A 23,797-nucleotide genomic window follows, 5' to 3' on the forward strand; every position below is an offset into this window, starting at 1 on the left:
TCCTCCTAGGCTAGTCAAACTAATTAAATATATGGTGTATTTGCCTTTTCAGTCCCGAGATCGTTTAGAAAGCCCCAGTCCTATTCCTTTTCATAACCCTAACGCTCGGTCCCTGAATGAAGAAAAACCGTGGTGCATCTGTTACGGTAAAGCTACAGACCCTACAAACTCCTCATGATCCTTTTTATTTGTTTTTTTTCCTCCCTCTTCATGCAAAAGATTTTTTCCAGTTTCAGGGTTCTTGGCACCTGTTAATTCAGTCTTACCTATTTGTTTGAGTCAAATATTCAAACCCATTGTGTGCTTGCTAGCCTCTCCATAAAGTCACACTCCGCAGCAGCCAATGCTGTTTTTTGAAAGGTCAGCATATTTCCACTGTAAAAAGATTTTCAAGAACAAAACAACTTTCCTTTGTGTTTAAAGATTTGAGTTCATTCCAATGATGATTTGTCAGATGAAAATACGGTGCGGGAGTCTGCATAGGCTGATGTTTGTGGGCACAGGAATTATTCGGAGCTTAGACACAGAAGCCTGCCTTTTGTCCCTCTCTCTCTTCCCCTCCCTCCCTCCCTCTGTGAGGGTGTGTATATCTGTCTATTGCCTGAAAAAAAAAAAGGGCAAATTTCTGATCTTCTGATGAAAAAGTGAAGAACCTCTGAAACATTTGCAGGGGAGAGAGATGAAGGGAGGGGACTGGAGGCAAAAGCTGAGAAAGCAGAGAAGTAAGGGGTGGGGGAGGACCCAGGAAAAGAGTTTTCCAGAGTGCTCCATGAGAACCCTGGTGGGGAATGGGTTGAGGTCCCTGGAGAAAATTCCAGATTGAATGAGGAATTCAAGTCAGCTCAGTTTGATCCTGGGACCAGCAGCTTCTAGCTTGCAAGACCGTGGGGGCTTGTTAAAAAGGCAGAATCTGAGCTGATGGATGTTAACCAGACTTCTTATGGTGAACCTTTCACAATATATACAAATATATATTGTATCATTGTTTTATACCTGAAATTAACATGTCATATGTCGATTACATCTCAATTTAAAAAAAAAGAAAAAGTAGCAACGTTTACATTAGAAGAAAATAGATAATGAATAAATGAAAAGAGTTTAACCTCAAAATGATCATAGTAGTGCACATTAAAATAGGTTACGATATATAGCCTATTGGCATAGATTTTTAAACATGCGATATTAACAAGAGAATAGGGAAAGGGGGCACTTTCGGGTAGTACAGGGAGAAGTGTATTGGTACAACTTTGTGGAGGGCATTTAATAATAGGAAGCTAAAACTCTAAAAAATAAGTTCTACCCCTGGAAATTGTTCTAAAGAAACAGAGATGTACCCAAAGTTCCACATACAAGGATATTCAGTGGGGAAAACTAAAAACACCTTGGGTTTCCAACAGTAGAGTGACGGTTCAGTAAACGTTAGCATGCATATAGGATAAAATTTATGTAGGTACTAGAAATTATTATCCAAGAAAATTTAATAATTTAAAAAATATCTTTGTTGTAACATTTTTGGAAAATATCAAGATACAGATTTTTATATAAAGCATGACATTATTTTGATGTAGATACAAACATACCACGTACATGTATATGTGTGTGTGTGTGTGTGTGTGTGTGTTTGTGTGTATGTGTGTATTTGTGTAAATATAAACTCAGAAAAAAAGCTTGAAAATAAATGTAGAATCTCAGGTCCCCACCCCAACCCTATTGAATCAGACTTTGTCTTTCGGAAGATTTCTAAATGGTTCTTATCACATGAAATTCTGGGATGCACTACTTTAGGGAACACTAAAGAAAATGTAGGACTTCCCATAAAACTGCAGCGGGGCTCACCAGATGCATTACATTTCCTGAAACTGAGAAATTGAGACAAGTACCCTTGAAAAAGGATGGGGATGAGAAGAGCAGAGCCTTCAATTTCAGAGCCACACTCCCTCGTAGCTCAGAACCATACCTATTGTGCTCTGGAAGATTCCTTGACAAGGGCAGGGATGGAGAGAGGAGAAAGGTGAGGTTGTTCTGGGTGGAAATTCAGCCGTGTCTGCTTTGGGCTGGCCCGGCGCAGCCACCCACAGGACCCACAGGCGGGCTGCAGGCAACTCAGGGTTTCGTGCAGACTTTCACTTACTCAGCAGCCAAGCTAATTTCCTGCGCCGAGGTGGATGGAATTAGTCAACAGACTATCGGAGAGGGTGCCCGGGGAAAGCCCGAGTGTCTGTCAGACGCTGTTGAATGTTCCTGGCTTCCTCCCACTAAAAATCTCTCCTGTTTGCTTCTACCACAGGTCGTATAGGAACCAGGGATCAGCAAGGTTGTTCCTGGACTTCCCCAACCCTGCCACCATACTGATGACCGCCAAAGATCTAGGGTGGTGAGCTGGAATGGAGGGCCTTACCCCAGAAAGACCTTGTACTCCACTCTTGCCTCCAGGTTGGATGACCAATTCCTTAGACATGAGCCCAAACCCAATGCGTGGCCCCAACCTAGTTTGTTAAAGGAAATCACCTTCCCAAAACTTCCACATGAGATTAACTCATTTTTCAGCGTCTGCTCTGCAAAACACGTATTTTTGAGCCCTGGGCCTCTCCACGCCAGGTCGTTTTTCCTGGAAAGATTACTTCAATTCACTCTGCTCATTCAGACTCTCCTCACTTTCTTGGCCTCTTCCTCAAAATCTGTCTCCTTTGACCCAAAGCCCGCTTGTGTCTGTCCCCAATCTGGAATCTCGGCTTGCTTTCGTGGCCTTGCCCTTAGCAATTACTAGAGACAACTTTTCTACCGTCCACCTGAACGACTCTTTATGAGTACTTCGGCCTCTTATGTTCTCAAGTGTTTGTTCCTAGGCTGCTCTCTGGAGCTGAAACTCCTTAAAGGAGACACCTGTGACTTCTGAGGCCCACACCCCAGCAAACATACCGCCCGAGGCTGGTGCTCAGTGGATGTTTCTTCACTTCACTTGATTTGATGTTGACACTAGTTCATTTCTTCTTCCACCCAGTTTCTTTACTAATGAAGGGACCAGAATATGCTACCACAAAAGATGCCACTTTGGCATAAGGATTGTTTCAAGCTGGAGGCAATTGAGAAATAGCTGACTCAGGAAAAACTGTCTGCCCTCGCCCTTCCTGTCTAAAAATCAGGTATAAATTTCTTTTTGTATAAAGATAATATCAATTCCCATTTATAAAGGAAGTTTACATATTAGAAAGAGGAGGACAACTTATCGTTGGAAAAGGCACCAACTGGAGGCTGCGTAATAAACCCTACTAAATAATCCTTATCTTTGATTAGTTTCCCCCATATACTTACCTTCCCACAATCTACTTCTCCTCTAAGTCCAACTTCTTCTTCATCTAGTTCCTTCACAATCTGACTCTGTTAAAGTGGTATCTAAGCCCCGGGGTCTAACCACTTCTTTGAGTCTCCACTTCATTTCTACAAAGGCGTTTGTATGCACATGTATTAAAACCTTTCTCTGGTAAGCTGTTGTCAGTTTAATTTGCAGGATCCCCGGAACCAAACCCAAGAGGATAGAAGAGAAAGTTTTTCCTCTTCTTCATTACTTTTAGTTCCTAATAGATAACTTATCAAAAATTATTAACTAAAGGGGGCTATTTTGGAGAAGAGAAAACACACAGGCACAGGAAATTATCTTCAAGTATTTGGAAAGGTTTTAAAAGGAAGAGGGATTGGACAGCCTCCAGAAAGTCACACTAAAGCTTGATAAACATCTGCTAGTGACATTCCAGAGAGGAAAGGTGCATCAGGGGACTATTTGGACTAGACAATCTCCAAGGTCTCAGCCAACTTTTGGATCCGATGAAAACCAAAAAAAAAAAAAAAAAAAAAAACCCAAAAAAACCCACCCCCCCAAAACGGATACTTTAATTAGTCATACCCATAATCCCAATCTTGGCAGTAGAAGTGTGTAAGTGTTTTTGTGTATGCATGGGGGTTGATGGGGTGGGGAAATAACCTATCATTTTCCGTTTTTTTCCGTTTTTTTTTTTTTCTGGAAAACGATTGTATTACTCTAAATTTGAACAATTCTAAGTGTCATGACTGCACATTTCCCATGAAAATACAGGTTAAGAAGAGAATAAAATGGAGGGGAGGACCAGCGAAGGCACTGAAGCAACCACACTTCTGAGAAATGTGCCACTTTCCCTCCCGCAGGAGCCATCTCAGAATCACTGTCGAATCTCAGGTTGTCCTCATGTTCCTAGAAACGCTGTAGAATGACAGGATGGAAAGTTTCCTACGAGGGATGTTTCTCTTTGCCAGGGTGAGGGATAGAAGGCTGCATGAAGGGGAGGGTGGAGGAGATCAAGAGGAAGGAGGGAAGGGGGGCGGAAGGAAAATGGAAGAAAAGCAGAGAGCAGAGAGCACAGGGGACAGGACTCCACCCAGCGTCCATCTCATGGGTTAAGGAATTGTGCGTGGAAATTGTCCAAAGCCACAGCTATTACGGAACAGAGCTGCAGTGCAAACCCGGGGCTTCTGTGACTCTGAGCCCAGAGAAGGAAAATAATTCTCCCCAGATACGGGCTGGAGAAAGTCTGAAGCATGATGCCCAGGGCGCAGTGGATGGGGAAGGGCTGTCAGAGGACCAGACTTGCAGTCAGCAGCATCTTCTAAGCAACGCCTGCACTCAAGTCAGGACATCAGAGCCATTCGGCCTCTTCTCAGACAAGGATGGGAAATGAAACCAGTCTTTGATTCCTTTGACTTGGAACACTTTTTAGCCTTTGCCCTTTATCTTATACACATTTATCTGTGTATTATAAACAAGATAAATGAGCAAGACCAGCCAGGTGGTTTCAGTGACAGCTCTTAAGATGCCTTACTCTACTGACTTTTCACCTGCACTCTGCAAAGGCAGGAATCAGCTTGTTTGACAGATGAATCAACAAGCAGCTCAACATGAAGTTATTTGGTAAAGTGGCTGAGGACTGGATTCCAGAAACACTGACCAGTTGTCTTGACAACTCCCCTTTCAGACTGGCATTTTGTTTATCCAGGAGGGTTAAGGAATGAGGTAGCATCCAGTTTTTCAAGACACAGCTGACTTCTCTAAGCCCCACGAATTCTTTGAACTCTTTCAAGCGGCAAACCCAAAAGGAAGCAGACTTTTCTTTCAGCAGAAGGCATGTAGATAAGGAAGCCTGTATTTTTTCCCTGGTGAATCTGGGCCACCATGGCAATGTCAGCACCATGCAGCCACGGCGATGCCCTCAGGGGACGCTGGCCTGCAGACAGGTTAGCCACTGCCCAGCAGCCTTTCAGGTTCCTGCAGCAGAAGAGGGGTTCCCTGGACCTTGAGTGGGAATATTTCCTTTAACTGCTTACTTTCTTATGCTGCTATAAGTTGGGGAAAAAATAGGTTTTTAGGCACTGAATGTGAAGATTCACTGAGTTTCTAAGAATCAAGTTATTTTAATTGTTAACATCTATTTTGACTACTGGATACATCCTTCTACCCTCCCACCCCCAACCCATCCTTTTGGCTAGCTCACAGGCTGATGTCAGGGAGGTCAATGTGGTATCAGCTGTTACCAAAATGCCGGGTGCACCTAACCCCACTCTGGGCCTCAGTTTCTTCACGCGTGAAGGATAGAGGACAAATGTCCTATGGACCAAGTGTTGGGCCTTTCTGGGAATGATCCATCTGAGGAGACCCTAAAAGCCCCCAGCTTTCTTCTTAGAGCACCCCATGGAAGCCCCCCCCCGACACTGTCCTGGCCCCTCAGTTCCTCCAGCTCTTACTGCGTGTGCTCTCACTTGGCATATAGTTCATACGTTTTTCCATTTTTCAGTGACACATTACACGTATACTCCCCAGCCCACAGGCCCCAAGAGCATGAAGTACTCTATTTGCACCCGGCACAAGGCAGGACTCCGCCACCACAGCATCATGACATGATGTCCCGTCCCTCCTCTGGGACCGCTGCCCTGACCGCACTCTCTAGAGCACTGCCAACAGGACCTGGATTTCCCTTCTGTGAAACAACCACAAAGATGACACTGAACTCCCCATCCTCTGCCTCACAGCCTCGGAGCAAGGACTCCTCTCACTACAAGGGGGAAGGAAATGCCTAACAGCTCTGAACCTGCACAACCGCTTCTCAGGGCAGCTGCCAGGCCATGAGACCCAGGTGCCCCCACTAAGTCACATAGTTTTTGTTTTTTCTTTTTCTTTTAGTAACCTTTGAAGCTCTTCAGAAGCTGCCCAAACCATGCAGCAGGACAGAAGCCCCGCCCTGGCCCCGCCAGAGTTCTGTGCAAACTAACCACCCCTGAGGGCTGGACCCCAGGTGCTCAGCAGTGACACAGGGTCCTGTGAGGGGGTCTCTTCATGGAGAGGAACGCACACGGTCGGATGGATCACGTTGTTATTCTTCCATGAAGGGGCTTTGATTCCTACTCAGAAAAGCCATGCAAAGGGTCAACTCTCCTGGAGTTTCACTTACTGGCCTCCTGTGGCCGTTTAGCTATTTCAAGTTGGCCAGGTTTGGTTGGCAGTTTGAACCAATGATAGAAAACTGCCAGGAGAGAAGGCCTAACCACCCCCGCCAGCCCACCCCACCAGCGCACAGCCGCCTGCTGCCCCCTTGTGGCGACTCGGCACAAACGCGGGGCGGCCAACCCGTGGGGCGGAGCTTTCAAGGAAAACACTCAAACGGCTCCATAAAAATCACAGCACAAAGACCACGTGTATAGTATAAAATGGAGAAGTTTATCCATTATCTTGGCTATTTAGGTCAAAAGTACATATAAGTTTTGATTCCTCTCACTGCAAAGCAAGCTATCTTGGCCTTAGGACTTGCCTCAGAGCTTCTTTCCACCAGCACAGAACCACAGATCCTGTTCCAGACCAGAGCGCTTAGGAGAAAAAAGAGCCAACACAGAAAGGATGAACAGAACCGAGCTGTGTCCAGAAAATACCCAGAAGTCCTGTCATCTCCAGTGAACATGGGTGGCCTGCCTGGGAGGGACACGGGGAGCAGCACCCAGTCCTCCGCAGGGCAGACACGATGTCACCCTCCCACCTTCTCTACACCAGGGTGGCCTCACGACCCCTAGCTTCCTGAGTTCTGACGCAGCTCTGCCATGCGTCCTCCACTTCAGTTTAATCAACACTGATATTCAGGGGATGAAGGCAAAGATGGGGGCACAGGGGCGGGGACGCTGGAAGCAGCTTTCTTGGCTGAACCCCAGAGTGCTCAGATGAGGAAGACGATGCCCTCGGAGACCATGACCTGGTTGTCATCCTGCATCTTGTTCAGCGCAGCCTGGATCTCCATGGAGGAGAAGGGCTCTTCTCTGTCCCGGTTGACGGATTCTGTGAGGCGATTCATGCCCACCGACTGTGCGTGAGCTTCCTGGAACACCTCCAAGAGGGCCGCCTTGAAGGCTTTCAACCTGTCCAGAATGGGAGAGAAAGGGTGAAGGAGGGGGAAACGGCCTGAACGCTCTCAGGCCAGATCCGTGCTCGGAAGTGAGAGAGTTCATCAGCACAGCCATCCCCCAAACTGTCACACACACATGCTGCCCCAATGGGCACTCCACGCCCAAGCTTCCCCCTTAGAGCCAAGCTGTTGTATCACAGCGCTTCCTGCACCCTGAGAAAGAACAGCATTTAAAAACCACTGCCTTTGAGGATGTGGGAAATTGGCGGCCATGCACTGTTGACAGAAATGCCAAACAGAACAGCGTCTTTGGGAGGCAAGTTAGCCACACGTACTGTAATTTTGAAGTGCGTATCCTCTGACCCAGAGTCCACTTCCGGAAACTAACCCCACAGCTACACTGGCATTACAGCACGGGGGTAAATGTAAGAATAATTTACTGTAAATAGAAGTTCTATGAGAACTAAACGTCCATCACTAGAAAACACAAAATAAAAATTTACACCATGGAAACCCTGCAGTCATTGAAGAAGGAGCTCTACGATTTGATTCAGAAAGTTCAATTGTTCAGTGGTCGTCTCTCAGAAGTGGAATTACAATCACATTTTTTCCTAAATACTTCTCAGCGTGTTCAGATTTTCTTTGCTAAATGTGTTGCATTGTGTGTGTTTAAGGTATTAAAAGAAAAAAAGAAACCTGAGTCACGGAGTTCCTCTGGTGTCCAGTAAACATAAAATTTAGAGCTAAAACTGTTTCTGAACCTCTAGTGGTGAAAATTTTTTAAATCTCAAAACAAATGACAATTCAGTAAGAAAAAAAGGACAAGCATTCTTTACACTGTTTTCGCATCTTTTTTCAACTTTGGAATTCTCACCAGAATATGAAACATTCCATATACCCTCGGGCCCCTGGTGCCGAGCTCCACTGACAACAGCTGGTTCCGCACCCTCCCGGGAGAGGCGCTCCTGACTCACCTGGAGTCACTCAACTCCACCTTCTGGGACTCCTTGGTCTCCTGTGAGTCTGCCGCCTTTGGAGTGTGCACTGGAGGGGAAAGGGGTGCAGAGGGGCAGGAGACAAGGTGAAGCACGCCCACAGACACGGCGGCTCCTCCCCTCCATCCTCACTGAGCCTACGCAGCTCATCCCTGGGGTTCCTGGGACGGGGCATCGAGTCAGGCAGGGGACCCTCGGGCTGTGGGACCTGGGATGCTGGCACCAGGCTTGGCAGAGAGCACACAGCTCACTGAGCAGGAAGCAGACGACGGGGCAAAGCTTATTTCCAAAGTTGTGACTGTGGGTTCCCTGGGGCTCTCCTGGGACAAACCTCCTGGACCAGGGCCCCAAGTGGGAAACAACCAGAAAACGCGGTACATGGAGCATCAGAGTCAGGAGTCAGGGAGCACCTCGTTACCAAGAGGGGACACTTGCTCACCCTGAGGCATGTCCTCCTCGGTGTCGCTGAAGTCGTAGGGGTCGTAGGAGTCCCCATCCTTGGCATCTAAGTGACGGGTCTTCCTCCTAAAATACCCACAGCAGTTAAGAGACAGCCTTTGGTGAGCGCCATCCTGCGCCACTGACTGCAGGAAAAAAGAACGAAAACCATCTACGATCCCAGTGGGACGCTAGGCTGGGCCTGTACAAACTGCTGCTTTTTCTCAAAGGGACCAAACGTCTCTAACCAGAACACAAGCAGGCCCTGCCTCTCCGCACCTTTCCCATCACCCGCCCCATAAACTCAACCACAGGCCTGAGAGGGGAAACTAATCTGGAGGAAAGATTTTGAAATGTGGATTCAATAGCCTCTATCCGCGTGGGTTACGGCTCCTGCTCCTCACTCAGTACATCTCTAGTAGGAAAGAGGCCAGAGGCCTCCCACCAAGGACAACAGGGGGCCAACTCCCCTCTCCTCTGCCGGGCCACCGACACCCTCAGACCCTCTACAGGGCTGGTCTAAGACCCTTTCCCGAAAGAACACGACGTCACCCCCAGCCCTTGCCCCTCCCCGGCCTCCCGGCCCTAACGGGAATCTTCTCCTCTCTCTGCCCCGTCCCACCTCTTCCTCTTCTGCTCTTGGTCCTCCTGGCTTTTCTCTGCCTCATCTTCTGACTCTGATTCATCCTCACTTCGTTTTCTCCGTTTCTTCTCCTTCTCAAGGACCTAGAACCAAGCCAAGTGTGGGGGCGGGAGGGTCACAGATGCAGGGGACTGAATAAAGAACCATCAGCAGCAGTGACTCCCTGGGACTAAGGACTTGGCCTCTCTCGTCCCCGAGTCCCAGGACCAGGGGATCAGCTGCTACCCACCTGTACACCTGCTGTGTCCCACACCTTTCTCACAGTAGGTGCTCAAGAGCGCCCACTGAATACAGGACTGGAAAAAAGTCCAGTCTATAATAGTTAAGTGGAAAACAATTCATTTCTTCATAAATCACACATTTAACTTAAATTTAAGACAACCTCCAAAGAGAATAAATCAGGAATAACTTATTAGACCCACAACTGAACCCCAAAGGGCTACAAGCCACCAGACTGGGGTCGGGGGGGAGCGTTGAGGAGAAGGGAGTCGAGGCTTCAAGGTCTGGTGTCTAAAATGACACACAGTGTCATAGCAGAAAACAGAAACGCAGTGAGAGGCAAAATTGAGGGACACCTGACAAGACCTCCAAGGGGAAAGGTGGATCCTTTGGAAACACCTACTTCTTCAAGAGGCAAAGGAAGGAGTAGACAGAGCAGTAGGCTGACGGGGCAGCACCTCGGCGAAGTCTTCCAGCCGGTCCTCCCATGTGCCAGCACTGAGGACGGCTGGTGCTACAGGTCCCAGAGGAAGAGGCCAGTTTAAAGACGCTGCTTTCTGCAGACTACCCCAATCAGGAGTGAGGCATGGCGGCTGTGAGGCCTGAGCACCGACGGTTCACCCCATTCCTTCGGTTCATTCAGAAGGACTCCCAGCCAGCACTGGGGCCTTACCTTCTTGAAGTAAGCGTACTGGACCAACTCCACTGCCTCCTCTGCATCCTGCAGGTCCACAGTCTTGCTCATGCGGGCCTTGGCATGGGCTGTGGCCAATCGAATCAGAGTCTCCAGCGTCCGGGCTGTCACTGGAGATGTCTGGGGGAGAACACCGGAGAGGGTCACTCTTCCAGAGTCCCCGCGGCCTGCCTGGAACTCCCGCCTTGCCCACCGCACAGAGACAGAAAGGCTCCAATAGAAGAGCTCCCAGAAGCCCACGCCATGGAAGCAGAAAGAGTAAGATTCAAAAAAACAGATATGACCACAGAAACGCGACCGGGGGAAGCCAGGGGAGGGGGATAAGGTGCACGGGGGAGAGATAGCGGGAGAGCACAGCAGTGAAGGAAGAAAAGCAGCCCTCCACCACAGGCCAGCCGTGCCAGGGCCCTGCTCCCACATCTGCTGCATCAGTCAGCCCCTGAGTACCCCGGAGCGGCTTTACAGATGAGGAAAAATGGCATCTGTAAGAGCTTCAAGTTTGTCCAAGGTCACACCACATGGGGGTGTGGACGAGGTTATCTGAGGACAGACTTCCTAGAATCGGGTAAACCCAACTAAGTCCAGAGGAACAGGATTCTGAAACGTTCTTATCAAGTGGTTCTCTCGGGGGGGGGGTGAATCCCAAACTGGGGAGCTTTCATCTTCTCTAAATGCTTTGGTCTGAGTGACATTCCTGGTCTAACCAATCAGAGCGTCCGTTAGGACTGAACGTGTGCACACTTTACGTTTCCGGTGATCGTGCTGTGCCCTCCGAGGTAAGCATCCCTGACGTTATCCAACCTTCCTGTTTTATGGATGAAAAACTGCGACCTGGGAGGTGACAGGATGCATACACGGTCCAAGCGTTACTGAAGCCTCGGCCTGCTTGTTCCCCACCCCCCCACACCCACCCCTGGTCTCCCATCCTCTGATGCTTCAGAGATGTTACCTGGTCATGTCTGCTCTCAAGTGTTCCAAATTATGACTTATATCCAATGTGACATTCAAAAGTAAATATAATCATATTTAAATAAATTCAGATTTTTTTGTGATTTAGAGAGCTACCAGAGTTTGTAGGTGATACATTCCACTATCGCCTTGAATCTTGAATAAACGAAAGCTGGTGAAACCCTTGCCTGCACGAGCAGAACTACAGGACCCAAATGAGAGATTTACCCATCCCACCAAGACCACAACTAAAACAGGTTATTGTGTTCAGTGGGAGGGCCTATGGCACACATTCACATGATGGGAGGAACAATGAAAACAGACAGGGGGTTGTTTAATCTGAAGAAAACAAGTCACACTTGTACAATCTCCAGAAAACAAAACTAAAGCCTATGGGTAGAAGCTACGGGGAAGCAGGTTTAACCTCAATAAACAGAAGCACATTCTGACATTTCAGAGCGGTGATGGACTAGGCATGCTGCCACAGAGGCGTCAAGGAAGTCCCAGTAGGAATTCCAGAAGACAGAATTCCAGACTGGGTGTGAGCCTGAAGAGACAATCTGGGATCACGTCTGAATCCAGCAGTCTTTGTCTTTATCACACAGTGACGGTTTGAGACCTGGGTCTTTCTGCTGTGAAATCCCATATAAACTACACTGCCCCAAGATTTAGATAAGTTCATGGGCAGGTGTATCAGGTTTATAGAAACAGCTGTGGGTGATCAGAGCCACCAAACACCTGTCTGTCAAAGTCCAGCTCAACATCACACTCTGGGAACCCTTCCCTGACACACATACACCTCCGGAAAGTCTGGAGGAAAAATTCACAGCTTCTTCATCTATACTCCGTGTTTGACATTCATTCCTTCCTGGGTACCACACTATGGTGTATCCATATGAATGTGACATATGACTGTCCCATCAACCTTTCTGCCTCCCAGGCCCAGGTCTGAGCCCGGGGAGGACTGCATGGAAGAACAGAGTCGCCCAGTTCCCAGAAGTCACTCGTATGTTTGCTGAATGAATCACAGCTTCTGGAGGCCAAGGTCATCTGAATTACTGGGACATACGTGACTCTTGGGTTCGCACTGCATTCTCCTTTGTAAAAGGAAAGGATTAAAATTGTGTAACAGGGAGCCCTTCAGACCCAGAATAAAAAGGTAGAGAAACGCTAGGTCTGAAGGCTTCCGGAGCTCCAGGAGAGCAGGACTCAGTCGCTGTCCGCAGGGGGCGCTCACCCTGGCGGTGTCGGAGCTCACGCTGTCCTGGCTGCGCAAGCGCGAGTACTCCTCCGCGATGTGGGCCCCCGACTCCTGCGTCAGGACCGGCTTGATGATTTTGGCCACGTGGATATATTTCTTCATGAAAGCGGCGCTCACCATCTTCTCCCTGGACCCACATACAGTCAGTTTCACTTCCTGGCCTCAGCTCAGCACCGGCCTGGAGTGGGGGCTCTGCCTTTCCTCCGGGAAGTCAAGGTCATGTGACCGAGCACAGACTGGAACCCACTGTCATAAACCCTGTTTACAAAGAATGTGCACAAGACCCTCTCACATACTTGTCTAATTCTGCAGGTATCACTTGTGAAGGAGGCAGTTTAGATGTTATTTGCCCTACTTTATCAGTGGGAAAACTATGGCTCAGAGAACCTTAAATAGGCTCAAATTTAATCTTCTGACTCCAAATTCTATGTTCTTAAACCAACAGGTATGAGACTATGCCACGCTTCCTACTGCACCATGGCCAAAGACAGAGGAATGGGAGCTCACCTGTCATGCTGAGCCCCTGATCACCACTCTGCTTTACCCACATCCACCTGCAGAGCCTCCAGTGCTGGCCACCGACTGCCCCTTCGACATCAGCTCACCACAAACAGCCACACGACCCATGCAAGACTCCATGTACGTGGGGACCATGACACACCCGCCACCAGTTGTGAATGTCGTCAAAGCCCTCCATTTTAGAAAAGATCAGAACCAAGGCTCAATCACCCACTAACATACAAATCTACAAGGCAAGTGTCCAGGAAAAAGGGTGTATCTGTGGACCCAGAAAACAGGCCCACAAGATTGTGACTCCAGGTGTGACCTTGGCTGGGGCAGCAGGTCTAAGTCTGCTCTAACGTGACACAGATCCCAATTCCCTCAAGGAGGAGGTCTAAAGAATGCGGCTCACTTTTTCTTCTTGGTCCCATGCAGAAGGTTGTCATGCTTCTCGTAAATCTGGGTGTCTTGCTGGTCTTCCTGGCTAAAGTTGGGGTCATCCGTAGCCAGGATATCTACGGAACTACCTAAAGGCATAGCTGGAAAGCACAAGTCGAGAGAAAGGAGATTAAGAAAGAGCTTAGCCCGAGGGAAACTGTGTCTTCTGAAGAGAAACAAGACTTACAAAGCAAGGACCCAGAAGGAAGCAGACACATGGGGCCCATAAATAAGAAGGTGGAATCACCTGGCCCACAGAAGATGCTCAAAGGTGTTCCCAGACCCAGAAATGGACAAAAGACACACCTTAGGAGTGGCCAGGGAGGCGAGGGCACCTTCCACACCCACCCCACTGGGCTGGGCCTGAGGTAACAGCCTTGTCCAGGGCCCTCCCACCAGTCAGTCCTCGTCTTCTCGCAGCCTCACCATCACCATCCTGCTCCCCAGGCGCCCGGTAGCGGTGCATTCGGAGGACATGGTCCGAGATCTCACGATCCTGCTCGGGGTCCATGTTGTCCAGCATGATGAACAGGAGGTCGAAGCGGGACAGCAGTGAGTCCTGCAGCCCGATGTTCTCCATGGGGGTCTTGTACTGGTCATACTGGGGGGAACACAAGGAAAAAGGAGTGGAGGCCACGCGCATGGGAAGAGGACACGGGGGCCGCCGATGGGTTAGGGGGTGAGAATGGAAGACCAGACCTTCAAACACAAAGCAAACGAGCAGTGAAGAAGTAAAGCACTTTGAAGCTACAAAAAACTGATCCATTTATTGGACGTGCAGCCTTTCTCGAACTGAAGCTCAGGTGACCGGCTCTGACTCAGAGCCCATGTCCTTCCTTCCAGGCAAACAGAGCCCCACCTCCCACCCAGCTTTGGTGCCTCTAACAGGCTGAGTCTGAGCCTCAGAACCAGCCTCCTTCTTCCTGAGCTTTATTCTGCTCCTCTCATCCCAGGCAGGACCGACTCCAGAAGAGGAGCTCCTCTTCCCTACCTGTTATGAAGACACGACCAGCCGGCTAAGCCAGAAACCCTTGGCACCTCTGGAGTCCTTACTCAGCAGGTACCGGGTAAAGTCTCAGTGAAAATGGGTGCTGATCTCTAAGTCGTCATGTTTTAAGGCTCAAGGGGGATTTTTCCTGGGGTTCAAGAACACCCACTCTTACAGTTCCATTCTGGGCCTGCGAGGCCGCTGCCCACCCACAGCCAGAGGCCTGCTGGGATCACAGGCAACGGCAACACTCCTGAGCAGGTTCACGCTCAGGGCCTGCCATTTTCTCCCCACGTTTCCCAGTGTAATTCTTCAGAATGACATCACACACGTTACCATTAATCTAAAACCCTATGCTTCTCAACCCCGTCTACACGTTAGAACCATCCTACGGAGTCTTCCTAAACCATGGCTACCAACGGCCCCAACCCAGAGATTTGGATTCAGAAGCTCTGGGCTGGGGACAAGGCGCCTGTATGTTTAAAAATGGTATTCCCATATGCTGTGGGATCATGAATTGTCCAAGTACAGGGTCCGAATCCTGCTCTGCCATGTCCTAGCTTGCAACTCTTTTTTTTTTTAATGGAGGTTTTGTGGATTGAACTCAGGACCTTGCACACACGCTCTACTGCTGAGCTATACCCTTCCACCTAGCTTGCAACTCTTGAGCAAGTTACTTAACCTTTTATGCCTTCAACTTCTCATCTGTCAAATGAGGATAGTACTGATCTACCTCACAGGATTATTGTGAGGATGAAAGGAGTTAATAAGTATAAAGCATCTGCAAGTATTAGTTAATAGTATTATAATAGTACAATCTTAGAAGGACAACTTGGCAATCTACCAAAATAAAAATGCATGTTAACTGTTAAGCTAGTAATCCCATTGCTAGGTATTCATTCCCAAATGTTTACCAAAATACACCTAAAGGGATGTTCATTGTTGATTCATTCATAACAGCAGGGGGAAGGGAAAACAAACGCCCATCAAATGGAGGCTGGCTAAACAAATTACTGTAAGTCCATAAAAGGAATACTAGACAGCTGCTTAAAAAAAGACAAAAACAAACAAGAAAACCCCCTACACTCAGCAAACTCCAAGCCATATAAATATAAAACATTACACCTAAATGCATCATAGTCATACTAAAAAGCAAAGATAAACAAATACTTAACAAGGAGTTAATTTACTAGGACACGCTTAAGTTTTTGTTTCCTGAAACACTCATGAGCTGTTGGTGGTTATTGCTCTGGAAGGAGCAGGAGAGAGAAAGCAGGCTCTTCATTTCCTTATTATATCTCTCTGCTCTGTAAACTGTCCTACCATCTGCATGCAGTACTTTTATCTTAGTGTCATGCAGGTTACCTGAGCTGTGAAACTACAGGTCACTTTTGCTTTCTTTGCATTTTTAAAAAGTTACTGTAAGTAAGCAACTTTCCAGGGGCTTCTGATGTGCATGAATAGGTGAGGAGCCAGCGCCCTAAACCAAGGACAGAAATAAGACGGCATTCTTACTCTAGCCTGAGGCCTGTTACTCCCCTAGGTCACCTGGAAAAAACTCACAGCTCAGTGACTCAGCAGAACCAAATGAAGGTGAGGACAACAGCCGGGCGCCGCCTCCACTCACCCTGCCGTAGACGGGGTTGGCAGCGGCCAGCACGCTGCAGCGGGCATTGAGCCGGGCATGGATGCCGGCCTTGGCGATGGTGACTCGGCCCTGCTCCATCACCTCGTGGATGGCCGTGCGGTCCATGTCAGACATCTTGTCAAACTCATCAATGCACACCACGCCTCGGTCAGCCAGGACCATGGCCCCTGCCTCCAGACGGCGCTCCCCTGGGAGGCGGGGAGGGAATACAAGCTACTGTTAGGTTGCAGGGGACGGGGAGAGACTTCAAGCTCCTTCCTAAGTACCTCACACCGCCACACTTGAGGATGAGAATGGAGAGGTGTCTGTTATCAGAGACTCAGAAGAAACCCAGGGGTCACCTTTTCAAGCTCCAATCTGAACAGGCTTCCTGGTCCCACTGTGACAGTGCCACAGAGAGCCTCCAGCAAACCTTCTTTAGATAGACGTGCCCTTTCATTCTCAACTTCAAGTGATTTCCCACCTGGACCTCTGTTCTCTTTTCACTGGTCTTCAAATCCTTTCCTCTAGTTTAAGTAGTACAATCTTCATTTTTATTTCCCTTCCAATCTAAGTTTTCTCCTTCAAAACTCTTTCAAATCACCTTCTAGCAGACATTCTTGTCAACAGAGGGCCACTCAAAGATTTATACCTTTCACCTACTGTTACCATATACTCAGTCCTCCCGTCCGGCCCAAACTAACCCCTCAAGTGTATCTTCTCCACACAACCAGGGCCTGGAGCAAACTCAAAGAATCCGTGCTCATCTCTCGCTAAACCTTTGCCAAGGACCCAGGAACCCATACCTGTCTCCTGGTCGGTGGTGACAGCAGCCGTGAGACCCACTCCAGAGGAGCCCCGGCCGGTGGTGGGGATGGCCCTCGGAGCAGTGCAAAGCACGTACCGCAGAAGCTGGGACTTGGCGACCGAAGGGTCTCCTGTAATTGGACGGGGGCTGTGGTGACGCTGGGACATTCCCCCGCCCCCAGCAGGTGCTGCTTTTCTAGAACAGCTCTTAACGTAAGAGAAATCCATAGTCATCGGTGTTAATGTGACTTCTTTCACTTTCCCTTTACCATTCGTGAAAGAATACATTTTTGGCATCCTAAATCAGGAAACCCCAAGAGAATAAAAACAATTTTAAAAATTCATTGTAGACTTCTGCCCTCTGATGGGACTGAACAGGGCAGGCCAGGGACGGGTGCAGTTTGACAGACTAGACTCCCGCACCCACACTGCACAGGGTTAGACCATGGGGCTAGAGCAGCGCCCGACTGCATACCAATCAGAAGGATGTTGATGTCCCCCCGGATGTGGCTGCCATTCTCCAGGTCTCGTTCCACACCCCCCAAGAGCAGGCAGAGGATCGCCTTCTTGACGTAGTCATGCCCATGGATGCTTGGCGCCAGCGACCGGGCCAGCTGGTCAAAGATATCCTATAGTGGGGACGACCGCGGAATGAAAAGACCAGGAGACGCCATGGGGCTTGAGGAACTCACTTCCTGCTTCGCCCCGTGTAAACTGCTGGATGAAATACGCTGTAATTGTAAAAGCTTCTTCTCTTAAGACTTTCATGCTGATTAGACCATTATCTGAATAGACACAGAGGAAGCCAGGATTTCAAAACCTGCTCGGAGCTTTAATCTCTAAGAAAAAAGTGTTCTCTGGCTCAAAACGTTTTAGGTTTAATAAGAATGTGTACTGTCTTCAGCAGTAACCTTCGTCACACATGCATATATTTTGCTCAATTCTAAATGTGGACATTCTGTCTTTAAAAAGAAATTTTAAGGCAAAATAAATCAGAGAACTAAAATTAAAAATAACATATTTTAAATTTAAGTAATGATGCATCACTAACGTATTCGGGAGACTCACTGGCCCACTGATATCCTAACTTCTATTCTACTATTGTATAAGGTTCAGTTAGCAGTTAGCACCAGAGAAATATTAAAGGTAAACAGCAAAAACGTCCTTTTGTTCACTGGCTCAATACTAGAAGCTAACGCTAATACTTCAGAGAACAGGACCCGAACAAACCCATCCCCGCCCTCAGATCCCCAAAGGACACTCAGACCTTGGAACGAGTTTTACTGAACTTCTTGATCTTGGCTATGTCCTCAGCTGAAAACGAAGGCTGAACATCCTTGCTCATCTGCTTCACGTTGCAGGCGATCAGGACAGTCCTGGGACAGAGGGGAGGACAGGAGGCTGTTTTCAATGCCTAACACCAAAGCCTTCCTAGGCTACTCTTCCAGAATGGCGAAGCAGCAAAAAGGAAAGCAGAAAAAGAAAAGCTGTACTGAGTTCAACCACAAACACGACACAAACATGCAGCCGATGCTGCTCCTCAGGATTTACCTCCTGCCATGTGCACTGAAGAAGGGTAGGAATACATGAGAAACTCCCAGGGAAGCCAGGAACCATGTTACCAATAACCCGCTCTCTTAGCCTAAGGCAGCATCACCAGTCTTAACTGACAGAAAAAAGGGAGCCCGCCTCCCAGGCAGGCAGAGCCCTGCACCTGTCTAATGGAACTCCTGAGAAGGCGGCCAACTGGAGAAAGACTGCTACCAGAAGGCACCCTGCCGGCAGCATTCCAAATGCCTTGTGCCTGGCTGTCTACCTGAAGGTCCCTGAGGTGTAGCCTCCCTTCTTTCCGGGCAGGCAACGGTAGGTCCCCACCACCTGGACGCGGTCACCAGGCTTCACTCTATCCACCAAGTCATCGTCCAGAATGACGTCCACAGAGCGGGGAAGTTGGCCAGCGGGGGCCTTCTCTGGCATCTCCTGGATGGTGATGATCTGGTGGTCCTTGTAGACAGAAAGGCCATATTCTGTCTCAAGAGGATTGTTCTCCTCATCCTGGAAAAGGCACACAGGAAGGCAGAGTCATCTCAGCCCTGCCTTAGAAATGCCACTCTCACTTGTTGTAGGAAACAAATGTAACTTGGAGATAACCTCATGAGATTAGTATCCAGGAACAAACAACCCCAAATATCTTCCCCAGTATTTTCCATACCTGTCCGTTCTAGTAACAGACCATCTAATGGAAGGGGCAATCTACAGCTGAAAAGGACCATGGCTATGTTCACATCCAAACTAAGATTCTAACTTCCCTCCACTACGCCGCAGTATTTCCACTCCTAGGTAATACCCAACAGCAACGTTCACCCAAAGCCAGGCACTAGAATGTTCACAGCAGCACTATTCCCAATAGCCAAAAGCTGGAAAATACTTGAATGCCATCAACAGAATGGTTAAAATGTGGTACATCCACACAAGTAAATCCTACACAGCAGCGAAAACGTATGGAGTACACCCGCACAGGTGGCTGAATCTCAAAAACGTTGAACAAAAGAAATCCAACACAGACGAGCTTTTAGATAAAACATGAAAACAAAGAACAGTACTCGAAGCTGCTAGATGTCAAGATCTCAAAGCAGTGTGGTCCTCAAGAGGGACTTCTAAGTGCTCGTAAGATGCTGCTTCCTGGTTTGGGTGCTAATTTTATCAGTATAGTCAGCTTGTGAGATTTCACTGAGCTCTACACTGATGTAAGCTTTTCTGTATATTAAGCCCCAATAAAAACATTTTAAAGTTTTACTTCTTTGCCATTTGATTTTCTCAAAACATGGCAGCTATAACTTACTGAGTGCCTACTATGTGCAAGGAAGTGTCCTGTAATTTCACGAAATTATCTTGGGTAATCATCACAACTCAGTCCAAAAGCAGGTATTTTTGACATTTTACAAGTAAGGAAAACCGAGGCTGGGAGAGGTTAAAAAGTTCCCCATGGTCACACGGTAAACACCAAAGCCTGCGCTTTTAAGAGCCACACTAGACAACCTCCAGGAGACCTGGTCTGGTGTATTTCAGGTCTTGAGCAAAGACGCTTGGCCACAGCCATTAGCAGGGCACCCCTGAGTAGTTTGTGAAGAAATTCTAAAAAGTAGAGATCTTAGTGAAGGAGAGCAGGGTGACTTAGAAACTGGCCTGAGAGTAAAAGGACAGGATCCAAGTCCTTGGGGCCACCACTAACTGGAACACATGCAAGTCATTTAACCTCACCCAGCTGCCCACTTCATCTGGAGATAGACTGATTCTCAAGTGTATTTCAGTTATAATTCTAAGAAACTCAGTCTTGTTTGTATGTTAAGATTCTTCCACCAGTTGATACAACTGAAGACCAGAACTGGCTCTCCTTTCTTTGTCCTCCCCAATGCCTGACAATCCTCTGGATACAGCCACTCTCAACTAAAATCTGAAGGTAGGGATAGGCAGGGGTAGAGTGAGTTCAGGCATCAAGTTATCAATACTAATCATCTTCCTTTGTCTCATTAAGTAAAAAGGCCTCCCCTTGTCCTCAAGCTAGATCAATCTGAACAGAGACTAAAGCCATCTCTATACCAACCTTCTCTCAAACTCGCAGTAAAATATTTGCAAAGATTTCAAAGTAGCATTACTGCACACATATTTTTCCACATTATTCTAAGCAGATTATAAAACCATATGATATTATAACTTCACTAAAAGATCACCATAGATGACTTTTTTCCTTCTTTCAACTCTCATAATTTTCCAGATTTTCTAAATAAAATATTTGTTCTTTAAAAAAAAACATAAGAATTGTAGAGTTTCCATATTAAACTCTGGCTAGCAATCGATCTTTCCTTTAAACTAATCCTTATTTTTTACCCTGTTTCTCTCTAGAAGAAAGACTTGAGATATTACCCAATTACTGGCATGAAAACAGACGTCTCAGAGTCCAACCTCTAAAGAGACTCATTCCGTTCACCCCCCTCACCTTGGTGGGATAGACAGAGCTGGAAGGAAAGGCCACCAGGGTGGTGAGATCAGAATAACGTCGCTCTATGGTCTTCTTGGTAGCAGGACAGTAGTGGACACTGCGGACGACTTTGGGACGAACTAGAGAGCCTAGGAATGGAAAACGTGTGTATAAAGTCATCCAACGAGACAGTGAGAAGGTGGGATCTAACCTGGGCAAGCTCATGCTGACTCCAAATACTGTGTCCTTCCAACCAGTTATGCTATTTCAACACAACTTATCATTACTTTACTTTTATATTTATACACAGAACATCACTGTATCCACGTAAAATTTTAAGTTCAGCAGATCCTGACTGAGAAGGAGTAGGAGTTCAGGGTCAGAACCAGGAGACTGCCGAGGACCAAGACTTCTCCATTCTCAGGAGGCTTCAGCATTCTTTGGGCACCAGTGGTCACTCAAAGCCCCCCTAGTCATGGTGCACCCTGGAGCTCCTCCAAGTTTTACCCTGTAATTTCAATGCTCCTGCTTCTGAAGCCATACTCTACTCCCCAGCTCTACTCTGCCTCTCCTGCCTTCTGGCCCCTCAAGGATATCCCACCTCCATTCCGTGAACTCTTCACTCTAGCCCACTCACATTTAGTGACAATGCCCTCCACGCAGACGACACAGCTAAGGAAGCAGGAGGTAAGAGTCCGGGGAGAGACGTGCTTGGAGCCAAAGCTGCCCTCCAAACCTATGTAGAACTCCTCATACTGCTTGGCATACGTAGCGTCAATGGAGGCCACGAAATCCTTTAAGGCCCTCTGGAAGGCAACCAGCTCCTCAAAGGCATTGTTCAGGAGGCTGCAGACAGGCAAGATAAAGAATTAGGCAGAGAAGGCAGAACTCAAAAAAGCTGACCCTCCAAACAGAAGTGGACAGTCTTAGATGACCACGGCTTAGGAGCAGAAATCTAGCTTTGACCTTCTCCTGCCTTCCTACAAGACTCAGTAAAATACATCACAACTGAGTGCCAACTTTAACTCAACTTATCAAAGATGGAGAAATGATACTTCATTAAACATGGAAAGAGAAGCCACTGAAAACGTCCACCACCTACTTTGGAAAGAAGTAAAAAACACAGGAGCAGGTGAGGCACTAAGGGCTTTAAGGTCAAAAATGTTTCCAGGTCCTCTCCTGAGAAGCCTGCTTCAGTCCTGGGAAGAGAGGGGAGCCATTCTCACTCCCCCTGGAAGGCATAATACCTTGGAAACCCTCGCCACTCACCGGTTAGCCCTCTTCTCGTTTTTCCTACGCAGATCGTTCACGTTGACAATCAGCCGGTACTGGTTGTCATTGATCAGCTCCCGAACTTTGCTCTGATAAATTCCCTGGTCTTCCTGCAAAATAATCACCAGATGTCACAACAGCCACAAATTCAAAACTAAGATGTTTTTAAACAGAGGCAGCTCTCACGGCAAGAGAAATATGTCAATCTCTCTGGCAGAGCCGAACCCCAATTTCTCCCCCATTTTCACTCGCTAGCCTCAGATTCCAAATACAAGCTAAGAGGCGGGTGGAAAAGTTAGAATGGCTCCTTCAAGGTGCATGCTATTATTTTTATTATCACCAACAGCTCTTCTGTGTGCACGCATTTCTCAACCTTTAATGGGGAATTAAAACGAGCTCCTAATAAGTCTTAAAGGACAAGGATACCAACAAAAACCTTGTCAAAGTGTAAATTAAGCGGCCTTTTAATATTTATATTAAAGTGACTTTTCGTTGCAGAATTTTTTATGGAATTAAATATTTTCTTTCCCTATCATCCGTATAATACAGAGTTCTCATATCCGGGCCTAAAGGAGGGAGCCTTGGCTACATTCACACAGAATTACCAATCCTTTAGGATGCTTTACCAACATTCTACGGCTGTCAGAACTGAACTGCAGACAAAAACTCCTTTATTTGCATACCAACACTTTTTCTCTGCACCCCATTTGGTATTGAAAAAGAACGTGGCCAACTTAGGAAGTTTTCCTCTGGGTAGGAAAGTCAGGCACTAAAATCTGGGGGCCCTAAAAGGTGGTGGGTCACTACGGTTCTCCGACGGTCCTCCTCCCGCCCTTCCTCCAAATTAGAGAGCAGGGAGGAATCGCTAGAAAGTCACCGTGGGCTTGGAAGTCGGGTTTGCACTTGAAGGAAACCTGTCGCCTTTTGCGAGTCCCGGCCACCATTTGTACTCGGGAGAAACTCACAGGGTCGCTCTTAATCACTGTCTCTGCCGCGAGGAGAGCTACAAGGTCGGGGTGTAAGGCCCCGAGCCCCGCGGTCCTCCAGCTCCCGGGTCCGGACGCCGCTCGGCGCCGACCTGCGTCTCTGCGGCCTCCTTCGGCCCCTTGCGCGACCCCCGCGGCTTGCGAACCAGCGCTTCCCTCACCTCGTCGTCCAGAAAGTCCAGGTAATCTCTCTGCGCCTCTCGCAGCTCCACATCGTCCAGCACCACGGTCCCCGCCATGCTCGCAGGCCGGGAACTTTTACCACCGGAGCCGCACGGAGTATCGCTGGATTGTTCCGCCCGGGCGCGAAAACTTCCCAGCTTTTCCCGCCAACAAAAGCAGCCTCAAGGAAGGGGCGGGATAGCTGAGAGAACATCTACTTCTGATTGGCTGAATCCCCTAACGCGAGAAGAGCGAGTATCCAACCGAGAGCTGCTTCTTCTCCGGGTTTTCCCAGCAGCGCCTTGCGGTGGCGGGAAATTTGGCATCAGAGGCCCTCCCCGCTCCGCCCTCACTGGCGGGAATGCTGACCAATGGGACGAGAGGAGCTCGCGGAGCTCGGTCATTGGGCAGCCGGAGAGCCGGAGAG

At 48.1% G+C, this 23,797-nt stretch overlaps 1 protein-coding gene across 2 annotated transcripts; it reads right to left on the minus strand.

The window, feature by feature from the left end:
* Positions 1-6,718: 6,718 nt before the first annotated feature.
* Positions 6,719-23,558, minus strand: MCM3 (minichromosome maintenance complex component 3). Of its 2 annotated transcripts, XM_010973877.3 has the most exons (17): positions 23,370-23,558; positions 22,220-22,332; positions 21,588-21,796; positions 20,969-21,099; positions 18,788-19,026; positions 18,239-18,347; positions 17,447-17,600; positions 16,971-17,102; positions 16,165-16,373; positions 13,976-14,150; positions 13,524-13,650; positions 12,587-12,737; positions 10,381-10,521; positions 9,468-9,571; positions 8,847-8,932; positions 8,387-8,456; positions 6,719-7,425 (listed from the first exon to the last, which is right to left on the minus strand). In XM_010973877.3, exons 1-17 carry the CDS (start codon positions 23,445-23,447, stop codon positions 7,227-7,229), a joined length of 2,427 nt encoding a protein of 808 aa, XP_010972179.2. In that variant the 5' UTR covers positions 23,448-23,558; the 3' UTR covers positions 6,719-7,226. The 2 variants fall into 2 exon arrangements, with proteins under 2 accessions (XP_010972179.2, XP_010972180.2); XM_010973878.3 differs by lacking the exon at positions 22,220-22,332 and having other exon boundaries at positions 23,370-23,422.
* Positions 23,559-23,797: the final 239 nt, after the last annotated feature.

The sequence above is a fragment of the Camelus bactrianus genome, chromosome 20 (assembly GCF_048773025.1).
Source record: "Camelus bactrianus isolate YW-2024 breed Bactrian camel chromosome 20, ASM4877302v1, whole genome shotgun sequence".
Taxonomy (NCBI): domain Eukaryota; kingdom Metazoa; phylum Chordata; class Mammalia; order Artiodactyla; family Camelidae; genus Camelus; species Camelus bactrianus.